Raw genomic sequence first — 21,475 nt, 5'->3', positions numbered from 1 at the left:
AGGTGGATTTGAGTTTAGCTGGAGCTTTAAGAGGAAGGGCAGGAAGAAGGTGAGCAGGTGGAGCAGCCAGGACTCACCTGGTCGTTCCAGGCTGAGATGCAGTACAGACTGTCATCCTCATCCAGCAGGTGGACCGTCTGACTCAGAAAACTAAAGGGGAAACAGAGGAGCAATATTAGGACAGACATTAGTAGCTACATCAGTATTACAAATGACAAAATCATAATAAATATGCCTTGTTGCACAAGACGGTACATTTCAAATACACATTTTAAGACAAAATATCAAAATATGAACCAGTTCTTGGACCAATTGAGCAGCAAGATTCCAGTGAGCAGCTGGTAAATTGACAAAACTTTAACCAGAGAAAAAGTGTATAGTTTGTTTAGAGGCGCATATTCGGGATCTTATATATTTATATGTCTAACTACATGGGCAAAATATAAGTTGACACCTGAACATGGCAGAAATGGCAGTCACATTAGCCATTTATAGAAGTGTATATTTATTGCGCTGATTAGTCACATTTACAGCTACACACACAACCTCATGTTGTTTTATTAGTACATTGACGAGTATGCTACTATGTATAAAGCTGCTCCATAACAATTACCATTAAAGTAGCTTTTTGTTTCCGGTTAGGGGTAGTTGATCACATTTTCACACATTTCTTGTTTGTTGGGCGATTTAAAGGACACCTATCATGCTATATTTAAATGATATATTGTAGGGCCATACCTATATAAGGTATATTTATACGTTTCTGTTTTCAAAATACCAAACAGATCATGCATTTTAGCCATGCCTCATTTCGCTCCATTTGCTGTTCTCCAGCCCTGTTTTTGCAGGGGGCTGATTCTGTGAGCTGCAGCTGACCACGCCCCCCTGCAGGAGAGGGGAGCGTGCTCTGATCAAGTCAGAAGAGGGGGAGAAAAATAGATCTCCGTCCTCCGTGTTTTATTATATTATTATATAGAGTCGTTATTCATTTGTTTTAAAGCTCAATAAATAACAAAGAAGACCTTTGACCGGCACTTTTCTAATTTTGTCCGGAAGATTTAAACTTTAACGGACATCTTGACCGGCGAAAGAAAACCTAACTGAAACTCTGCCGCACGGTCCCCTCGTTCCTTGGAAGAGGCGGAGAGGTGGGTGTTTGTCATCTGCTGGTGACTAACCGGAGAGAATTACAGTGCTTGCCTCGACGGAGAGGGATTGCATTGAATTAAAGCAGCAGGAGCAAACGTTTGCCTCGGGGAGGGAGAAAAAAAGCCACAGCGGAGAATAAACAGAAGGGAAACCATGGCAACCATGCGCGGGAAGTCTTCTTCACTGCTTTTGTGGCAGACTACAGCGCCACTTACAGGCCTGGCATATGTACTACAGCGTCTCCAGCGCTTTCGAGCGGCAATGGCCGGCTGTGGCCCAACCCCACATTCCCCTGATAGGTGGAGAGTTGGCCCAATAGCCTTAGCGCCACCGTCCTGACGTCAGTAACGTGTTCAAATCTGGATCAGTTTTTATCAGATCCGTTGCAGCCCCGTTTTTAGAGATTTGGGTATGGAGGAAAATAGAGAGGGTTGTGTTTTCTGACAGTTGGTGAGTTCCCTGGAACACATATTCATGTATAAAAGACATACAAAAGTGCATTTTGCAAGATAGGTCCCCTTTAAATTGGCTCTCAAAACAGAATTAAAAAAATGGCCTACGCATTACATAGTGTTGAAGTACATTAGGTCTGCTGCACCTGAATTCAAAGTTAGATAAAGTTGGATTTTTCCAGTAATCTTTTATTGTTAGGATGGGTTTGAGTCAGAGTTTGACAAGGTCCTATAACTTTGTGCACTTGCTAATTCTTTAACTGTCAGTGTTTTATTCTGAACATATACAATTTAATTTACATTGTCAATGAAAGAAAAGTTTTTTTAATTATTTATTTGTTGGCGGGTATTGAACCTGACTGGAGGTCAGTGTGTTAAAACCCTTGTGTGCATGGGGTTTACATTAGGTGAAAAGATCTGGCTTTCAGTCTAAAATAATATTATATGATGTTTGATTTTTCATTACATTTGCTTAATCTTGAAGAAATCATAAATCAATTATGAACTCTAATACAAGACAATTCTATAATTCTGTCGTTTTACATTTGAATTTTTTGAATTTAGGACGTTGTTAGGACTATTTATAGCAGCAGAGTAACAAAAAGCTTGTCTTTGTTGACAGGAGGGTTTTCACTGCTCTGTAACAGAGAGCCTGAAGCACGTATCAGAGAGCAGAATGAAGTGAGATGACGGCTGAAAGTGCTTCTCAGCAGTTTGAAGTCGGTGCATCAAACGGGCCGGTCAGCCCAGGAGTGGAGCTGGAGCTTTTAGAACCCAAAACACACAGTTCAAAGCCCTGAGTGTCCAACAAAGGAAGGCCGGGTTTCTAACACTGTTTAAATATGCTTCAACACTTTGGATCTACTGCCACCTAGTGGCCACTGTGGCAGCTGAGAGGGTCTGCTGTGCTGATGCTGTGCTGATGCTGTGCTGATGCTGTGAGGTACAGAACACGTTCTTCAACATGATGGCAATTTTAATCATAGCTTATGTGCATACAAAATAAATAAGAATAAGCATAAACCTAATTTAATGTCAAATGAAGTCATTGGGAATAGCTCCAGTGAACAGCTGTTTGTTCTCTACATTCAGTTAATTTTGGCTGTGCTATTAATCATAATCATTATGAGGGGAAGGGACGGGGAAAAAAACAGAGTTCATGTTAATATCTGTCAAAAAAAACCTGTTTACAATATCAAAAAAATACCTCTAGCCACCTTACAGTTATTAGATTTGAAATTAATTAATTAGATTGCAATTAACTGAAAATTAAAATACACATCTTCTTTTCATTTATTTTGGATATTCTTCCCATAAACAGTACACAAGACAAAAAAGCAAAGTTCGATTAAGAGGTTTAATGAAGTGACAGGAATGCATATCAACTATTTATATCAATTAGCTGGAGATTCTAAACACATTTATTTAAAGGGGACCTATCATGCAAAATGCACTTTTGTACGTCTTTTATACATGAATATGTGTCCCCGGTGTTCCAGGGAACTCACCAAGTGTCAGAAAAAGAGAACCCTCTCTATTTTCCTCCATACCCAAATCTCTAAAAAAGGGGCTGCAACGGATCTGATACAGACTGATCCAGATTTGAACACTTCTATGTCGTCACAGAAGTGGCGCTACGGCTATTGGGCCAACTCTCCACCTATCAAGGGAATGTGGGGTTGGGCCACGGCCGGCCATTGCCGCTCGAAAGCGCTGGAGACGCTGTAGTACATATGCCAGGCCTGTAAGTAGCGCTGTAGTCTGCCACAAAAGCAGCGAAGAAGACTTCCTGCCCATAGTTACCATGGTTACCCTTGGTAACCATGCTTTAATTCAATGCAATCCCTCCCCGTCGAGGCAAGCACTGTAATTCTCTCCGGTTAGTCCACCAGCAGATGACAAACACCCACCTCTCCGCCTCTTCCAAGGAACGAGGGGACCGTGCGGCAGAGTTTCAGTTTCAGTTTCTTTCGCAGGTCAAGATGTCCGTTAAAGTTTAAATCTTCCGGACAAAATTAGAAAAGTGCCGGTCAAAGGTCTTCTTTGTTATTTATTGAGCTTCAAAACAAATGAATAACGACTCTATATAATAAAACACGGAGGACGGAGATCTCTTTTTCTCCCCCTCTTCTGACAGCCCAGCAGCTGATCAGAGCACGTCTCCCCTCTCCTGCAGGGGGGCGTGGTCAGCAGAATCAGACCCGTAGACAGCAAACAGCACATAGAGCGAAATGAGGCATGGCTAAAATGCATGATCTGTTTGGTATTTTGAAAACAGAAACGTATAAATATACCTTATATAGGTATGGCCCTACAACATATCATTTAAATATAGCATGATAGGTCCACTTTAAGTAAAGTATGACAATGAAAAGCAGTTCATCTCATTTGAGATGCTGCACGTGCAAATGTTTGGTGTTTTGCTTGAGAGTGAATTAAGAGATAATGGTAATAGTTGCCAATAACTATTTTGAAACATGAATTCATTGATAAGTTCACTTATTATTTCCGCTCTACTCACGTGTCTAATTACTCAGTTGTCAGAGTTTGAGCATTCTGGAGAACGTACCTGAAGAAGTCGATGGAGAGATCCAGGTCTTCTTCTATGACTATGGCATAGTTGGCTTCCTGATGAGAATAAAATGTATAGAAACTGGGTCAGTAATGAAAAGGGAAATCCACTGTATTAACTCCCAAGCTTAATGTTAACTGACAGTTGTGATAAATGAATAAACTGATCAATAATTTTTTTTTAAAGGCTGTTTATGATGGAAAAAGCCCACATCCGATTGCTCATTCATCAAATACATTAAAGAATAACTGGTCTTTGTTTGTTTTGAGGAAAAGGAAACCAGAGTACTTACAGGATGAAGGTTGAAGGTTGCAGTAAGACTCGCCTTGTAGTGCTGTAACAGAAAGCAATGTTTCACACAATATAAGCAAAACGTTTTAATAGTAAATCTCTTGGATGTCACTTTAATGAATTCAAATATGGCTTAACCTCCAAACAGTTCTGAGGCACACAGTGGAAACATAACATCAAGGTGAAAATGACTTGTTTCTTTTTTTACTTGAAAATCTGTGAGATGAGATACAGTATGTTTTAACCCTTAAATAGGGTGCTAGACGTTACCTGGGACACTCTGGCATTCTTGATGCTGATGGGCGTGTGCTGAACTCCCTTCAGTCCAAACAGCTCTACCACATCCATGGGTTCCTGGGTGGAGAACACAAACAAAAAGATATGAGTGGTGGAGCGGAGGTAAGCCTCCAGGTGGATATAGTGGAACTGTAAGGCAAACAAAAACATAGTGTTTTGTTTTTCAACAATGTTTTCCAGCATCTCACAGCTAGAGCAAGAAAAACATTTTTAAATTCATTACGTACAATAAACTAATTATTTCACTGCTTTATCACATTAAATCAGATGTTATTGTGCTTCAAACAACCAAAATGTTGTTTTTTGACAGTATTTTACAGAAGAATGTCTAATGAAAGTCAAAACTCTACTTTACTCTCCACGATAAGGAGCACTTTGTTCTAAAATCCAAGCACTTTTCAAACCTTTTAAACGTCACAATACATTGTTTGTCAAGGATTTCTAGCACCTGGACAAACCCTGAATGGCTGCTACTGGCTAATGAACCAATATATGGTGGAAATAGAAATAAGACTATACTTCAGAGTCTCAAACATAGTCGTATACTAAAAAGTTGATTTGATTTCCTGATTTGAATTAACATTTTTCCCGTTTTTGACCTTTTTAAGTTCAAACTTAACTTAATTCTAAAAGTAAGTTGTCAAATCAAGCATAATTTATGTATCAGTACCGAAACTCACATTATTGTATCAACACTTTTATATATGTTTAATATTGCCTACAGTATAACACCAAGTGTTTAAAATGTTCACTAAAAGTACCATAATATTTGCATTTATACTGTGTTATGACCAGTATCAATACCGTAGGTTATGATGTTAGAAAAAAAAAGAGGAAACAAAAACCTGGTACCTCATAATATCCATCGATGAAGACCGTTATCATCAGCGGGTTGACGCCGTGAGCTGAAAGCAGCGACCTCAGCATCCTGAAAACAAACGATAATTAGCTCTAGTAACTTTGTTTAAGGCACAAGGGACAAATGGGTGCAATTTACTTTTGGTAAGACAACGTGATTTGTACCAATTTGACAAAGGGAGGACAGCTTGATTGTAATTTCCCCTTTTATTAATGCCAAATGTATTTCTGAGGGAGGAGCTGCCATCGTTCTTCATTGTGCCTCCACAAAAGAGGCTTATTGCAGCCATTACTCTGTTTTAAACTGGGGTTATATTGTGTAAAATAAATTAAAAATGCCAACTAGAGCACCGAGTCATTTACATCTCGGAATGCTCACCGTCTGCAGGACTCGTTTATCTTCATGGAAAACTCAGAGTTGCTGAAATGCAGTTTATTAATGAAATACCAAAAAAAAATTGTTATCCTTTTTTGATGACAGGTAAACATCAAAAATCCTAAATATTCTGTTTGTTTGAAAATCTAAATAATAAATATTAACTCTTTTGGAGCAATTAGCTGTTTCTGCTGCATTTCATAGAACAGGAAACAGCATTATAATACTTTTCAATTGGTTACATGGTTATTTTTCAGATCTTACCTGTAGAGGTAGTTGGGTCTGTTCCCTGCTATGACGGCCACTGGGACACTGAAGACGTTATTGTTGGACAGCTGGAGACAGAAAATGATAGGGAGTGAAATAATGTGGGACACTGTGAAGCCCTCACGATGAGTATTATTCTGACAATAGCGTGTAGAGTGAAATAACTGTGACTTCAAATTGTATAATACACATCTACTACACAGCTAAGTATGAAGACTTAGCTGTGTTGTGGAAAGACATATAGACGATACATAAAACATAAGCGCTTTATATGTTAAGGTATTTTATATAATCTTAGGGGAGACGATGGTCATTTCCCTGTTTTACTTTAAAAAAGGGCTCTATTATGCTGATTTTTAGGTTTAATATTTGTATTTTCTGTCTCTTCTGTGACATGTTTCCATGCTTTAATGTTCAAAAATGTCTTTATTGTTCTCATACTGCCTGTGCTGCAGCACCTCTTTTCACCCTCTGTCTGAAACCAGAGCCCAGTCTGCTCTGATTGGTTAGCTGGCCGGCTCTGTTGTGATTGGTCAACCGCTTAGAGATGTCAGGCCCCTTAGCCTTTCACTTACAATATGTTGGAGCCCTAGCCAATAGAAGCGCGAGTGTTACATAATGATGTAACTATGTCACTGAAGTAAACAAAGGAGTGTGTGTGAGAGAAAAACTCTAGTGTGAATTTGGGGATTTTAGCCTTTGCAGACCATTTACATGCACAAAAAACCTATATAACACAGTAGAGGAAAGGGAAACCCCCAAAAAGCATAATAGGGCCTGTTTATTAGACAAAATTAGTAGTTTCTTATGGAAAGATTTAAAAGCTGCCTGTCATTTCGACAGATTAGAACACAGAGAATTCACAAAAGGATTGTGCGACTTTTACGTCCACTAAACCTGTAACAACAATAAGACCAAAAAAAACGTTGTAATTCTCAAAGCACCAGCAAAGGGTGAAATGCATTCATACAGTAACTGCGCTATTCTTCCCCTGCGCAATATGCACCTCTTTAAATTAGGTGATACGCATTCATTTGTAGGGAAATTGGCCCCTTTCTATGCAAATGAGCCTCTTTGCAAAAATCTATCCAATTCACAAAGACCAGTAACAGTGAAGTCATTAGCGTCTTCAGGGAGTTGGTGGCAAGTGAAGCGCATAAGAGGAGTCTGCTAAAACTCGTTTTTTTTTTGGACGCAGTCACTGCACTGACATAGTGACAGGATGCAGTGACGGTTGTGTCATGACAAATTAATGAATAGAGCTCCCTTACATGTCATTTATGAAAACACATGAGAAAAGAACGAGATATAAATATTCAGTGAGATGTGTCCGTGTGGAAATGCCTGCAGCATCCCTCTTAATGAGGAGACACACTTATCTTTCTGCTGTGGGAGGATCGCTGAAAGGAGAGCTAAATGAGGCTTATTCCTACCTGAGAGAGGTCTATTAAATAAACATCCTGAGCCCCCCCCCCCCCCCCCAAATTGACTCAGCTTCAGGGAAAAATCTCTACAACACCTCACCTTGTGGAGTATCAAATGCGATTATGCAATCAGGATAGAAAACAATTAACTGTATTCCCTTATGGTTAAAAATAACAAGACAATCAGATTACTGGTAGATATCAGAAAATTGAGGATTACCAACGAGATTACACTGTCACTAAAAAAGAAAAAAAACAGCATATTGTGTTTGATGCAAAGAGATCAGATTTGATTTCCTCTTTGGAAGCTGAACTGTTCTGTAGGCTAATACTTTAAGTGTGAATCTATTCCTATTTATAGTTTGTAACTTTCCTTGGAATTCAGTAGGTGAACCTATATGTGCATACAATAGTGTGTGTTAACTGTATGTATTAAACTAAACTGGGGCATTTTCTGTTAGCTCAGATTGTATTTTGCTCTTTTAAACTGTAATATGTGCTCATGTGTGCTGAACTTTCACAAAATGATTGGCTTTGACTGAATTTTTACGACCCTGAAACGCAACCACTGATACTTTTGTAAAATGTTTTAACATTACATGTCACTTGTTAGACGCTTTTACCCAAAGCAACTTAAATACACTCAATACTGTGGGCAATCTCCTCAGGAGCAATTTGGGGTGAAGTGTCTTGCCCAGGGACACAACGACATGCTGACTGCAGTGGGGTTTGAACCTGTGCTCCCTTGATCCGAAGATCAGCGCACTAACCCGTATATACCGTTTAAACATCCATGTTTACACGCAGCGATTTTACAATGATTCACATTAATTGAATTGCAAGCAATAGCTCTATATTTTGTGAAAATATGCCAATTGGCTTCCCTGCAGAAAGTTAAATGATAAGATTGATATTACGTTCACCAGGAAGAGAGAAAAAAGGAAGAGAAGCTCTGTGAAATAGTAATAATACTCACTCATCTGCCCCCCCTGAAGCCTATATATAGCCAAAAAGTAAATACATTTAAAGGGGACCTATAATGCAAAATGCACTTTTGTACGTCTTTTATACATGAATATGTGTCCCCGGTGTTCCAGGGAACTCACCAAGTGTCAGAAAACACAACCCTCTCTATTTTCCTCCATACCCAAATCTCTAAAAAAGGGGCTGCAACGGATCTGATAAAAACTGATCCAGATTTGAACATTCCTCTGACGTCAGGACGGAGGAGCTGACCTATAAGGGGAATGAGAGGTTGTCGTGGCATGGTAACAGCATGGTAACACGACGCTCGTAACTCGGCCCCCTCCTTTGCAGGGGGGCGTGGTCAGCTGCAGCGCATGCAAAGACAGGGTGGAGGACAGCAAAATAGAGCGAAATGAGGCATGGCTAAAATGCATGATCTGTTTGGTATTTTGAAAAAGAAAACTTATAAATATACCTTATATACAGTAGGTATGGTCATACAATATATTATTCAAATATAGCATGATAGGTCCACTTTAAGATAACTATTCCTAAAATATGCTTTTTATGAAATTATGTTAACCAATAGTCTCAACACTGCTTACTTTTTGAACTCTTCAGCTCTTCTTAATTAAGTGCAGAACAATGAAAAAAACATGCAACACAGAAAAGTAAAGAGTCCAGTGTGTGTCTTACGGGGTCAGGGCTGAACTCGATGGGCGCCGGGTCTTTGCAGCTGCAGATGCTGCCGTATCCTTCCACTTTGCTGCAGAAGAGCTTCCTCCTCCTGTTCAGCTCCGTGTCGGCCCAGTGGCACTCTGCCTCTGCAAGGACGGGGGATTACAGTCACTTAGTCATCACTAGTCTGGGTCTTTTTGGTTTGGTCAGGTTTTGGCCTTAAAGAAGCTTTGCATTAACAAGACATGGTCAGACTAGAACTGTGTGTTACCTTCAGAGGCGGTGAGCTGCACCTCAGTCTTCAGCAGCACCGGGTCCCCCCAGGTGGACAGAGCTGGAGACTTTGAGTGCTTCTCTCCATACACCTGACCTGGAACGGCCAACACAGTAAGGAGGTCAGAACGTGTAAAATCATAACAAAATGTGATAATTAAATGCATTTTAAAATCTAACTAAATAGTCATCCCGTCCCCTTAACCCCGAGTTGTTGTTCTATGTTGCATCGTTTTTCATAAGTATATGTTGATATTGTTCTTTTTCTTAACACTGGGTGGTATATTTTGTGCAACTGGTTAGGTAAGTGAGCTAACCAGGACAGGTGGCAGTTATTGGCACAGTTTTGGAGCGTGCAGCCATACACAAGCTGCTGATTTTGTGAAGAAGTTGATCACTTTGTTGTGGTTGAGCGTATGCGTCAAACTAGTTTAACAAGCTAAGCAATCCTTCTGTGACATTGAGAAGCAGTGTTCACCAATTATTTATTTTTTTACTCTTGAGTAAATATGAAAAATGAAACAGACACCAATGTAAAGTGTCGTAGCAAACCGGAGCGATTAATCATGGAATATAATGTTCAATTATGTCAAATAAAACAACATTAAAGCTTAACTGAAACACTGAAGCTCAACTGTAGTAAGACAAATATCAGAACCAAAACTAAAATAAACTGAAAGAATCTAAAGGGAATCTCAAAATGTCTCTTCTTGATGCATTGTTTTTAGAAAAAATATAAAACATTATATTGTTTTCTGGACATTATTTAAATAAAACGATGCATTCAGGGCAATTAAAACCAACCCTGGTTTACTCATGCATCAGCACAGCATCTGAAAACAACCAACACCCTAACTCAGCTCTTATTTATATCAGCTTTGGATTCAAAGAAGTACTTCAGTGAAGTCTGGAATTTATGGACAAACATTCAGTTTGTCAACAATGAATTAATCGAAATGTATTTTTAGAGCCTAATATTTCAAAACTGAAGATAGAATTTGTCTCTGGGTGCTTTTCAGACTGCACAGCTTACGACACCATCTGTCTTTAGATACTTGCAGTGCACAAGGAAACACTCCCAAAGGGGGAGGGATCACTCTCCCCGTACATGCAAACGTCCAATAGATGTCGTGTGTACAGAATAAACAACATAACAAATCACCACATAGACAATCCATTCAACACGAGTGATTTTATGAAAAACTAAGAAAAAAATGGATGTCAACCTGCCCCAAAAATGTTTTGGGGTAATTATACGGCATTAGAAAGAGTTAGGTCAGGGGTGTCCAAACTACGGCCTGGGGGCCAACTGCGGCCCGTTGTCCATTTTTGATTGGCCCTCAGCAAATTCTAAAAGTATATTGGAATATAGCCCACACCTGAAACGTGTGCTTGTCTTATATCGTACATCTTAAATATATATGTACAAATATATTACACAGTAGGATTCATGTGTTAATAAGCCCACGCTTCAAATAAATTCAGTCAATTCAAGTTGAAGTTTTTTCTAACAAATCCTAGTTCATTAAAAAAAAAGCCCAATAACTTATATAAAATAATGAAAACCCTATGAAAAGCTGTGATCTAGGCTGTTCTATTTTCTTAAAGCATATTCAAGTATCAAGCATATGTTTACCTACATTGTATTTATTTTGCTATCTTGTAACTGAATTTATGAGGCAATATATCTCACCTCTAGTGAGTGGCCCAGCCTTTCGTATATTTTATGTATGAGGCCCAAGTGAAAACGTTTTGAAACCCCTGAGTTAGTTCTACATGTAAAGCGAAAGTGTGCTCCTCTACCTCCTTTCTTCACCACCAGTGTCCACATGTCCCTCCAGCTGAGGTTGAGGGACACCTGGCTGCCCAGAGTCTTCAGCAGGTTCTTAGCAGCATCCTTCAGGTGGAACGTGCCTTCATCCTGCAGACAAAAACCAGTTGAGACATGCCTGTATGAACATCACAGGAATAACTGATATCTGATCATGGACAGTGACTGACCTTTATGGTGAAGATGAGGACTCGGCCCCGGGTCACCATGTTGAGGAAGAGGATCATGGCATCATCCTCGTGGGGGGAGTAGGTGTCGAATATCCTCTTGGCCATCACATGGCCCTGAGACAAAAACACAGTGATGGACTTTTCTGATCTTTCCGATTTGACCTTTGACATTACATAAAAAATAATTACTTATTTGGCTGTAATTCCTTATATTAGGGAAAACAATTCCCTTTATTTGCAACAGAATGCATAATATTGTTTAATTCAGTGCCTGATTTTCGATCGTAGAGCACATTGTCAAATAAAGTGAGAAATGGGAAAGGAGAAGTTGACGATTTTGCAATTGTGGCATGATTAGCCAATAGGAAAAGAAAATATTTTTTTGAAATATTGTTTTAAATGTACTTAAAAGTTTTATTTAAATCATTATGTTTGAATTTTTTAAGAGAATCTCCCAAACAAGGATTTATTGTTGAGTCCACCACAATGCCCCATTTGCGTAGATATTTTTACATAATTTGGATTAAAATGGAAGGAGCGTGAATTAAACATTAAGAGTAAACAAACTCAGTGCTTACAGTTGCCTGGTTGAGAACTATCACATGGATGCCTCTGCCCTGCTCCCGCATATCATCCTCCAACACCTGCAGGAGAAGAGCAAAATATAGATATATTATCTGTCGGACATCTTTTCAGTTATGTATTTTTGTCATGAAAATACTTTATTTCATTTGAACTCACTGTGGTGCCGTCCACTGCCACGTAGACCTTGGAGCGGCTGGAGTACACTTCAATGTCCAGGATTTTGCGTCCACTAGCCGGCCTGCGTGGCGTCTCCATGTTGGGAACAATGTCCTCTAAAAAAGGAGCATAAGACTAGGGTTAGTTTGTCTACAATGTTGCCATGCTGAAATGCGATACATACAGTTGAGGCCTAAATTATTAGCCCCCCAGGAGTTATGGAACATTTTCCTAAAATTCTTCCCAATGTTTCCAGCATTGATAAAACTTGATATAATCAAACATTCACCAGTGCTATTTAGTAGCTTTTGGTACATTTTGGAAAATAAAATACGTTTTTAGGCTTGCTTTATATCAAATATAGTGAAAAATGGGTTGGTCAAAGATATTAGCCCCCAGGCCATTAATAGTCAATAGTGTACCCTTTCTGAGCCACAACTGACAACAAGCTCTTAGAGTAGTTCTTTACTAGGTTGGCACAGGTCTCTTGAGGGATTTTGGCCCATTCTTCCATTGCAAATTGTTCCAGCTGGTCCAAATTGCGTGGTTTCCGAGCATGGACATTCACTTTGAGCACCCGCCACAGATTCTCAATAGGATTAAGATCTGGGCTATGTGCGGGCCACTCCAGCACCTTGGTTTTGGTGTCCTTTAGGAACTGTTGGACCAATTTTGATGTGTGCTTTGGGTCATTGTCTTGTTGGAAGACCCAGCGACGACCTAAACGAAGACTAAGAGCAGATTTTTTCATATTATCCCTCAAAATGTCAACATCATTTTAATTTTTCATGATGCCTTGCACCCGAACAAGGCTCCCTGTGCCTGAGGCTGCAAAACAGCCCCACAGCATGATGTGTTCTTAGGGTTGAAGGCCTCTCCCTTTCTTCGCCAAACATAAGCAACATCCATGTGCCCAAACAGTTCCAGTTTAGTCTCATCAGACCAAAGCACAGACTTACAAAACTCATCTTTACCTTTCAAATGTTCACGGGCAAACCTCAGTCTGGCTCTGATGTGCCACTCTTTGAGTAAAGGGGTTCTTCTGTGACGATGGCCCTGAAGCCCACCACGATGAAGAGCCCTCACAACTGTGTTCCTTGAAACATCAACTCCAGAAGAGGCCAGGTCAGCAACAATCATCTTGGCAGATGTCCGGGGATTCTTGCTGACATCTCTGACTATTTTCCTCTCCAGAGTTCTTGAAATCTTGCGCTTTCGACCACGCCTAGGTTTGTTTCTTACAGAATTTGTCTCCTTGTACTTCGCAATGATGCAACGTACAGCAGTTCTAGACACTGTGAAGCGCTTGGACATAGCAGTATAGCCTTCCCCCTTATCATGAGCCTCCACTATCTTCTTTCTGAGCTCAAGACTGATTTCCTTTGTCTTTGGCATGGTGAGTAGGAGTAGTAGTATAGTCCCTCTCAATAAGGTATCAGAGTGCCTGTTTCTTGGAGTCCTTTTATGCTGATTGAATGCTCAGGTGTGACTTGAAAGCTGATTGATTGATTAGGTGTGTTTTGAAAGCAACAATTCACATGGGGGCTAATATTTTTGACCAACCCATTTTTCACTATATTTGATATAAAGCAAGCCTAACAACTTATTTTACGTTCCAAAATGTACCAAAAGCTACTAAATAGCACTGGTGAATGTTTGATTATATCAAGTTTTATCATTGCTGGAAACATTGGAAAGAATTTTATGAACATTTTCCATAACTCCTGGGGGGCTAATAATTTAGGCCTCAACTGTAGAAAGCAGTGCTTCAAAAAGCTACACGTTGATGTCTCACACCAGCAAGGAGGCTCGAAGTTTTGCCCTCAATAACAGACTTTGAAAACCAGAAAAAGGTTTGTAGAATACTCAATTCTGATTGGTTAATTACAGCATTCAACCACCTGTTATTTTTTTAAAGCAGACCACTGCTATGAATAACAGACTGTTACTATGGACACAGTTATTTAATGGAGGCAGGATAATGTACAGAGAGCAGGTAAGAATTTTAAATTGAACCCTCTATTATCCTTTACTCAAAAGATCAACACACACATAACTCCACCTTTGCAGCCTCATATTAAGACACCTCACTGTTCAAACTCTGAACTTCTAGAGAGCACATTAAGGTGGACATCCTTTAGTTTTCAAAGATTGAAAATATTCAGAAAAAGACTAGAACTTATCATCAGACCGAATCTTGAGGGGTGAGACTATATTTCTAGAAACAGGCCTATAGAGTACAGGACACAGATGTCTACTATCAATGGGAGCCTATTTAAATAATTGGACATTTAAGTATGTAAAACTTTGGAAAGAAAAGCTGATGGACTGATCAAATAAAAATGCATTAGCCGATTGTCCTTACACTTGTGTTCTCATGACTATAATGAGTGCCACATTCCTATTTTAGGCTACAGTGCTTGTGTTAAATAGAAACAAACCCAGATGGAAACAGAATAAGCACTGGACATGATTCTCACCATATTCTTGAGCTGCTGCATCTTCACTGGCGACTCTTCTGGTGTCCAAGATGAGTTTAATGTTGACTATGACAGTAATTAGCAGAAACAGCACAGCACCAGCCTGTGAAAGGGGGAAAAATACATGTATTTTCTAGTCAAGGCTTTCTTAGGACCACAGCTGAAAATCTGATTATTGCATCTCTCTCATAGTCTTTCTCCACCTTATCCTCTTGAAAAAGGATTACCAAATGTTGTGATTTTTTTTTTCTAACTGACTTTTTGTAAAGTCCTCAAGAAATGTAAGATAAACCAATATTGATGAATGAGAAGTTGGCATGAGTTCTGCAACTGTGGTGACCTCGCCCTTTGCTGGCTGCTGCTCTGGCTGCTTGTCTTTGTGTTTTGTGATGCAGATGCCAGTAGGTGTGGTTGTTTACTGCGAATACCTGGGCCCGGTGTTCCCATTATTATAAGAATACACTCATTCCGCGAGGAGAGAGAAAGAGTACACCCTGTTGATGCTCTTTGTTTTTTTTAATTAAGCACAAAACACTCAACAAGCTCTCTTTTCATATTTCGTAGCCGGTCTCGAAACAACTTTTACTTTAAAAAGATAAAGCAACATTTCCTGAGGAGAGCTTCCATTTTTTTAAACCTTTATATTGTCTACTTTAATATACTGTTTCTCTATTTATAGGCATGTAGTTGGTCTAATTATGCACATACTTTTATTAACTTTGAAACATTTTTGCAATAACTGTCCACCACACGTATCATTTTAATTGCATAACATTTGATCCCTACCTCACTATCCTGTGTCTCTGATTCTGATTTGTAACTTTCATGATATCTTTTTATATAATCATGCAAATGTAAGGGGTGCATTGTTGTGAGAGGATGAGATGTTAGACTGTCATTGCCAGCTGAATAAATGACAAAAGGAACTTAGAAATTCAAACATTATAGACACAGTTGAGCCATTAAAAGAGTAAGCAAGTGTATTTTTGTGAAGAAGCATACAGTAACTATCCTATTTGAGATGTTTTCATCCTTGTAAAGCAACTAAGTAAATGTACTCAATTACTGTAATCAAGTACAATCTTAAGACTTGAGTTACACCAGGAGTAAAATCTACAAGCTTCCCTGCAGTATGCAAAGTAATTCAAAGTAGCTCCACCTATCCCAGCTTTAATAAACCTATGAATGCATCAATAATTATAATCAAAACATATAACAAATATTATTTTGGAATGTGCCATTCTGCATAATGAGTACTTTTACTTTTGGTAGTATGTTTTGTTGCTCATACTTTTCTACCTTTACTTAAGTAACATTTGCAATGCAGGACTTTTACTTTTACTTGTAACAGAGTATCCCTTCCCTACACTTTGGTATTTCTACTTTTACTTAAGTACACAAAAGGAGTACTTCTTCCACCAGTATTTAGGTATTTAATGTGTTTGTATCAAAGAGTGTGCATTTTGTTCTAGGCTGCCTGCAACACAAACCAAGACCATCTTTGACACACCTCCATGTGGACAGACAGTTGTTTCTAACTTACCTGACAGAACCGACGAACCGCCCTCTTGTTGGTCAGCTTGTATTTCCAGGTGAGGTACAAGCTTCTTTGCTGGCGGGGGATGAAAGGCTTGGCTCGGGGATTGGGGGTCCAGGCGTCCATCCCGGACAACAGAGCTCAGACCCTCCACCTGCCCTGCTCCACCTCCTGCGGCCTGGGCATGCACTGCTCCACAACACCACCGACTGAGACGAGGCTGGTGTGTCACATCATCATCTGAAACACACGAGTAAAGTACCCCAGTGGTCAGAAGTTAAGTTAGCTCATCACCAAGTATAGCTAACGGTAGCTATAGCTGAATATTTCTACACAAGCAGAGTAACTAGAAACTTTTAGTACATTAGCTAAGTATGACACTCTCTAAACGTCTCCCCTCTGCAGAAATAAAATAGGTACCACTCACTGGGTCGTCGGTAAACCTCTCATTATCGTTTAAATATCGTAGACAGTAAAACAATTCAGAAAAGTCGCTTGTACAGCTGCTACATGCTAACAGGGATGTATTGAAAATAACGGTGTTTGTGTCGCAGAGCAAACTACGTCACCGCGTTTCTTCTTCTTCTTCTTCTTCGCCTTTAAAAACAGCTGTGATACTGCCCTCAGCAGGAAACCCATGTTTTAACCTCAGTGAAGATTCAGTTTATTTTTATATATCCAGTTCGTGACTCTCATGTAATGTATTATCATTATTGTTTTATATATCTTTATTGAACAATGACCATGCATAAAAATACATTAATCTCAAAAAGAGAAGAGTTGCTACATGCCAGAGTGTAGCTAATTTCCATGCAGTCCCTGGGCAGGTACACACATACTGTATAACAATCAACAACATTAAAACATGTCCAAGTACCTATCACACTAACAATTAAAATAGATCAAAATACAGATATATAAAATATAAATACTAATACATGTGTCAATATAAATATAATTTTACAATTCATTTAAATGAACATCTCAAATTAAAGTCAAATTAATGTTGGCTAGACTGGTTGCCCTATATCCATTTTCTTTTTGCATTATGGGAAAAAATGTGAAAATCTGAGGTTTCAAGATCAGCTTGAATCATAATCCAATGTTTGATGGCCATAAATGAGAAAGTAGTGCAAATTGAGTTAATGATGTCAATATCTTCTTTTTGAAAGGTAAATCTAAGAACCATGCATGCCTAAAAATAAAGAACGTTAACCTTTAGTAACCTTATTGATAAAGGTTAAAGACAAGTCTTTTAAAATGATATCTAAATATTACACTGTCTGCCAATCAATACATGCAGAAAAATATAATAATAAAAAAAGCCACCAACTTCCAACCAATGAATATTCACAAACCGTTATACACTTATTTGGCATGTTTCTTGCCACACAAAAATGGTTAGCCTTTGAATATCTGTGATTAATCATATTTGCCAGAGTTTACATTGTACTGGGAAAATGTTGTGTTTGCCAGAAGCTTCAGGATCACATGTTTGCAGAATGAAACACACAGAATCACAAGGCAAAAAACAATACCAGCGTGGTTTTCCTGGCTGACTTCCATTTTTCTGCAAATGTCCCTCTGGATTAATTTGGAAAATGGTGTGGAATAACTGGGACTTGAAGTTGTTATATATAAACTATAATCAATAAAAACAGAGGACGTGTGATGTGATCAAGGTGGATATGCAAGTGTGAAAAGATGTGTTTTGAGACGTGATTTGAAAAATCGATGTTGTTCTTGCCTTGAAAGCCAAAACTTGAATTTCAAGAAAAAATAGATCTGAGCTCCATACAAATCTGTTCAGTCATGAAAAATGTGCCTGGGAAAAGTACGTCTTTTGCAACACTTGTACATTACGTTCACACATAAGTTGAACATTACTGATTTTATGGTGCCGCACCCAAAGCAGCAGTGTACAAAGTGTAAAGAGCAGAAATAGACTTCTAAGATTAAGCAGACTGCAGCTGGATGATGAGGTGAGTTTCTGACTTTGAATGTCATTTCTGAAATCAGTCACAATTTGAATATGTATAACATTTTGGATCCATAGTCACTGATCTGATTTAGTCCTCCATTGTCTCTCGGCTCGAGATTTTAGATACCTGTCTATACAAAAACGTAGATTTATTCTGTTTTATAGTTATGTGTTTTACATATTTGTATTAGGCTATATAATATCATTCATTATAACACTGATACATTATATCTAATATATATATTTGATACTCTGTTGTATATCCTATATTATATTGCTGTTTACTTGATATTATGTTGTATAATATTTTTACCTTTCACGATATACTATACGTTATCATATATTATACATCATATCATATGTTACAAATTGTTCAAATCTTATTCTGTGTTTAGTATTTGCTTGTTTAAAGTTTATTTTGTAATTTTCTTTATTTAGTTTTACACCTCTTATGTCTTTCCCTACATCAATTTCTCTACTGTGCTGTCATCTCTTTTCCTTCTATAATTTCCTTCTTAGTTTTATCCATTCTTTGCGATTTATGGTTTCCTTCCTTTGTTAACTTGTCTTTCTTATTTATTTTTCTTTCCCTACTTTTCCTCTCTCCTTTTTACTTCCTCTCTACCATTGAAACTTGTCCTTTTTTAACTTTATTTCCATGTCAATCTTCTTATTTTCACAACTTTGCTTTCCTTCATCACTCCTTCCTTATTCCTCTCCTCTCATTTCATTCATTATTTACTTTTCTGTTGTCTTTCGGTCCTTCTTTTCTGTTGTTTTCATTCAATCAAACAAACAAAACAGCAGTGGTCGTTGAAGAAACACCGGGTGGGGATCTGCACTCTACTGAGTACACTATTATTCCCTCGGACACTCCTTCCTTCCTGTTGATTCAATGTTTCATCTTCCTTCATTCTTTCAGATTATGATAATAACTGTGATCATGCTTACATTCCGCAGCACGCAGAGCACTTTATATTACTGTACAGCACAAGAGCTCTGACACTTTTTATTTTGTATCTCTTCCAGTGCTGCTCAGAGTCAAACAGGGCTGGAGGCCCAACTAGAGGCCCTGCAGTGCCACTTCACCTGGGATCTGGACCCGAGCAGTTCCAAGCTTTTCTGTCTCAGGGACAAGCTAGAAGACATCGGCACAGAGGAGGGATACAGCTGGCTGGGTCACATTTACAACCTGCAGGGGTTCATCCACTACCAGCTGGGCTTCACCGATGACGCCTACCGTTTCTTCAGCAGGGCTGCAGAGGCCTTCCGTCAGATTAAAAACACTGTCTCAGATGAGGGTCCTTGGTTGGTGGTGAACCACGGGAACCTGGCTTGGCTGCACTACCATGAGGGAGAACAAGCAGAGAGTGAGGCTCACCTGTCTAAAGTCAAGTTCCTGATGAATGAATATCCATCTCCATCCCAGGAGGAGCTCCATCCAGAGATCTGTGCTGAAAAAGCCTGGACCCTGATGAAGTTCAGCGCAGACAAAATGCTGCTTGCTGCGGATAACTTCCAGAGAGCCATCAGGATGCAGCCGGACATGGTGGACTGGCACACCAGCCACGTCATAGGGTTGGAAAATGCTCTTAGGCACAGAGAAGAAAACATGGGGGCTGATATCTTTGATAAATTGAAAATCGCCAAGAAACATGATCCAGATAATTTGTACCTCACTGCGCTGTACTTTGAGGCATGTGCCAAGAGAGGGAAAAAAATGGAAACTGAAGCACGGGAGTTGGCTAGAAGAGTTTTAAGAAAGCCCATCAGCAGCTACAGTGGTTTAAAACCGTTACTAAGGCTGTACAGAATCTATGTATCCATGGATGAGGCCATTGACTTGGCAGAGGAGGTTCTGGAAAGACATCCACATGAGCGTTACCTCAAGAGATGTGCTGCAATCTGCTACAAGAAGAAGATCTTTCTGCATAGGGACAATCCCTTGGAGAACGGTATGATCGATCGAGCAATCAGTCTCCATAAAGAAGTGATCACTCTTTACCCTTTTTCTTCACTTACAAGGAAAATATCTCTTGCTAACATCTATGCCGAGTCCAATGACCAAGGAAAAGCTGATGAGATATACGAGGAACTGCTGGGAAGTGACTTGGATGCAGAAGGGGCACAGATGCTTTACAACAACTACGCACAATATGTACACCGCTTTCGAAAGGAGAGCTACAAGTCGATAGAATATCACATAAGGGCAGCAGCAATAACGCAACAATCTTGCTATCGTGAGAACAGCCTCAGAACTCTGGAGAAGATCAGAGTAAGGGGCAGAAACAGAATGTGCAGAGAAATAGATGAGTTTCTGAAAAACATACAAGACTGAGAGCTTCTAAGTTGGACTCCTATTCATGGTGGTAGCAGTCAATGCAAGATAACCCAGGCCTGGACAGGTCTTCCAGCTTCTCTTGGGATCCCCCCAACACTTTTCCACAAGAGATAAGATATACAGGAGTTGAAGGAGAACCAAAAGGAGAGGTAATTGGTTCCATATTTGTCAGGTGGATATCGTACATGGACCGTCCATCTTGCCCAAGACACCTAAACATGTCAAAAGCAAGGGCTGGGAATCGAGCCACAGTGAATTGAGCATCCGCACATTTTTTTATTGTCTTTTTTTTTTCAGATTTTGTGATTTTGCATAAGAAGAGCTAGAATTGGAAGTTAAAAAATGCCAATGTTTACGATGTGACATACTGCCTCATGTCTTTACAGCTACTTTTCTAGATTAGTTTTCTACAACAACCTTGTTATTAGTCTACTTGTGGATTCTCGGACTGATAAACTTTCCCACTGCTTTTGTGTAGGTCAATGTATTTGAATTTGTTTTTGTAATGACTTTTTTGCTATCAAAGACCTTCGATTGTTTGAACATGTTGATTTCCATACCGCAGTCAAAATGACCCGAAACCCATGGTTTCCTGGACTGAATGATAACATTATTCCTTCCTACAGCTGATTACAAATGTCCATCCTTCAGACTTTCTCCGAGCTGGAGCTGGGCCATTAATGGATAAAATACTGTCGTTAACCCTGTTAACCATTTCAAAGTATTCTAACGTATTAATATTGGAAATGTATGCACGTTTTGGAGATATATTAAAGTTGATATGCACAGTA

General features: G+C 39.2%; 2 protein-coding genes across 2 annotated transcripts in view; one reads left to right on the top strand and one right to left on the bottom strand.

Moving 5' to 3' along the window:
- The window catches only part of pomgnt1 (protein O-linked mannose N-acetylglucosaminyltransferase 1 (beta 1,2-)), a 24,277-nt gene extending 7,331 nt beyond the window's left edge, over positions 1-16,946 (bottom strand). Inside the window, exons 1-15 of the mRNA XM_034147206.1 lie at positions 16,790-16,946; positions 16,369-16,602; positions 14,826-14,928; positions 12,346-12,461; positions 12,183-12,248; positions 11,605-11,718; positions 11,407-11,524; positions 9,602-9,700; positions 9,349-9,476; positions 6,260-6,330; positions 5,614-5,689; positions 4,735-4,818; positions 4,466-4,507; positions 4,171-4,229; positions 78-150 (exon numbers count right to left, since the gene is read on the bottom strand). Of these exons, the coding sequence (XP_034003097.1) occupies positions 78-150; positions 4,171-4,229; positions 4,466-4,507; positions 4,735-4,818; positions 5,614-5,689; positions 6,260-6,330; positions 9,349-9,476; positions 9,602-9,700; positions 11,407-11,524; positions 11,605-11,718; positions 12,183-12,248; positions 12,346-12,461; positions 14,826-14,928; positions 16,369-16,488 (1,269 nt within the window). The 5' untranslated portion in view covers positions 16,489-16,602; positions 16,790-16,946. The remainder of the gene's footprint in view (positions 1-77; positions 151-4,170; positions 4,230-4,465; positions 4,508-4,734; positions 4,819-5,613; positions 5,690-6,259; positions 6,331-9,348; positions 9,477-9,601; positions 9,701-11,406; positions 11,525-11,604; positions 11,719-12,182; positions 12,249-12,345; positions 12,462-14,825; positions 14,929-16,368; positions 16,603-16,789) is intronic.
- Positions 14,873-21,475, top strand: LOC117495728 (interferon-induced protein with tetratricopeptide repeats 5-like). The gene is made up of 2 exons (XM_034147207.1): positions 14,873-14,886; positions 19,385-21,475. The coding sequence occupies exons 1-2, from the start codon at positions 14,876-14,878 to the stop codon at positions 20,679-20,681; spliced, it is 1,308 nt and encodes a 435-aa protein (XP_034003098.1). The 5' UTR covers positions 14,873-14,875; the 3' UTR covers positions 20,682-21,475.

The sequence above is a fragment of the Trematomus bernacchii genome, unplaced genomic scaffold (assembly GCF_902827165.1).
Source record: "Trematomus bernacchii unplaced genomic scaffold, fTreBer1.1, whole genome shotgun sequence".
Classification (NCBI taxonomy): Eukaryota; Metazoa; Chordata; class Actinopteri; order Perciformes; family Nototheniidae; genus Trematomus; species Trematomus bernacchii.
This window is presented reverse-complemented; position numbering and strand designations above follow the sequence as displayed.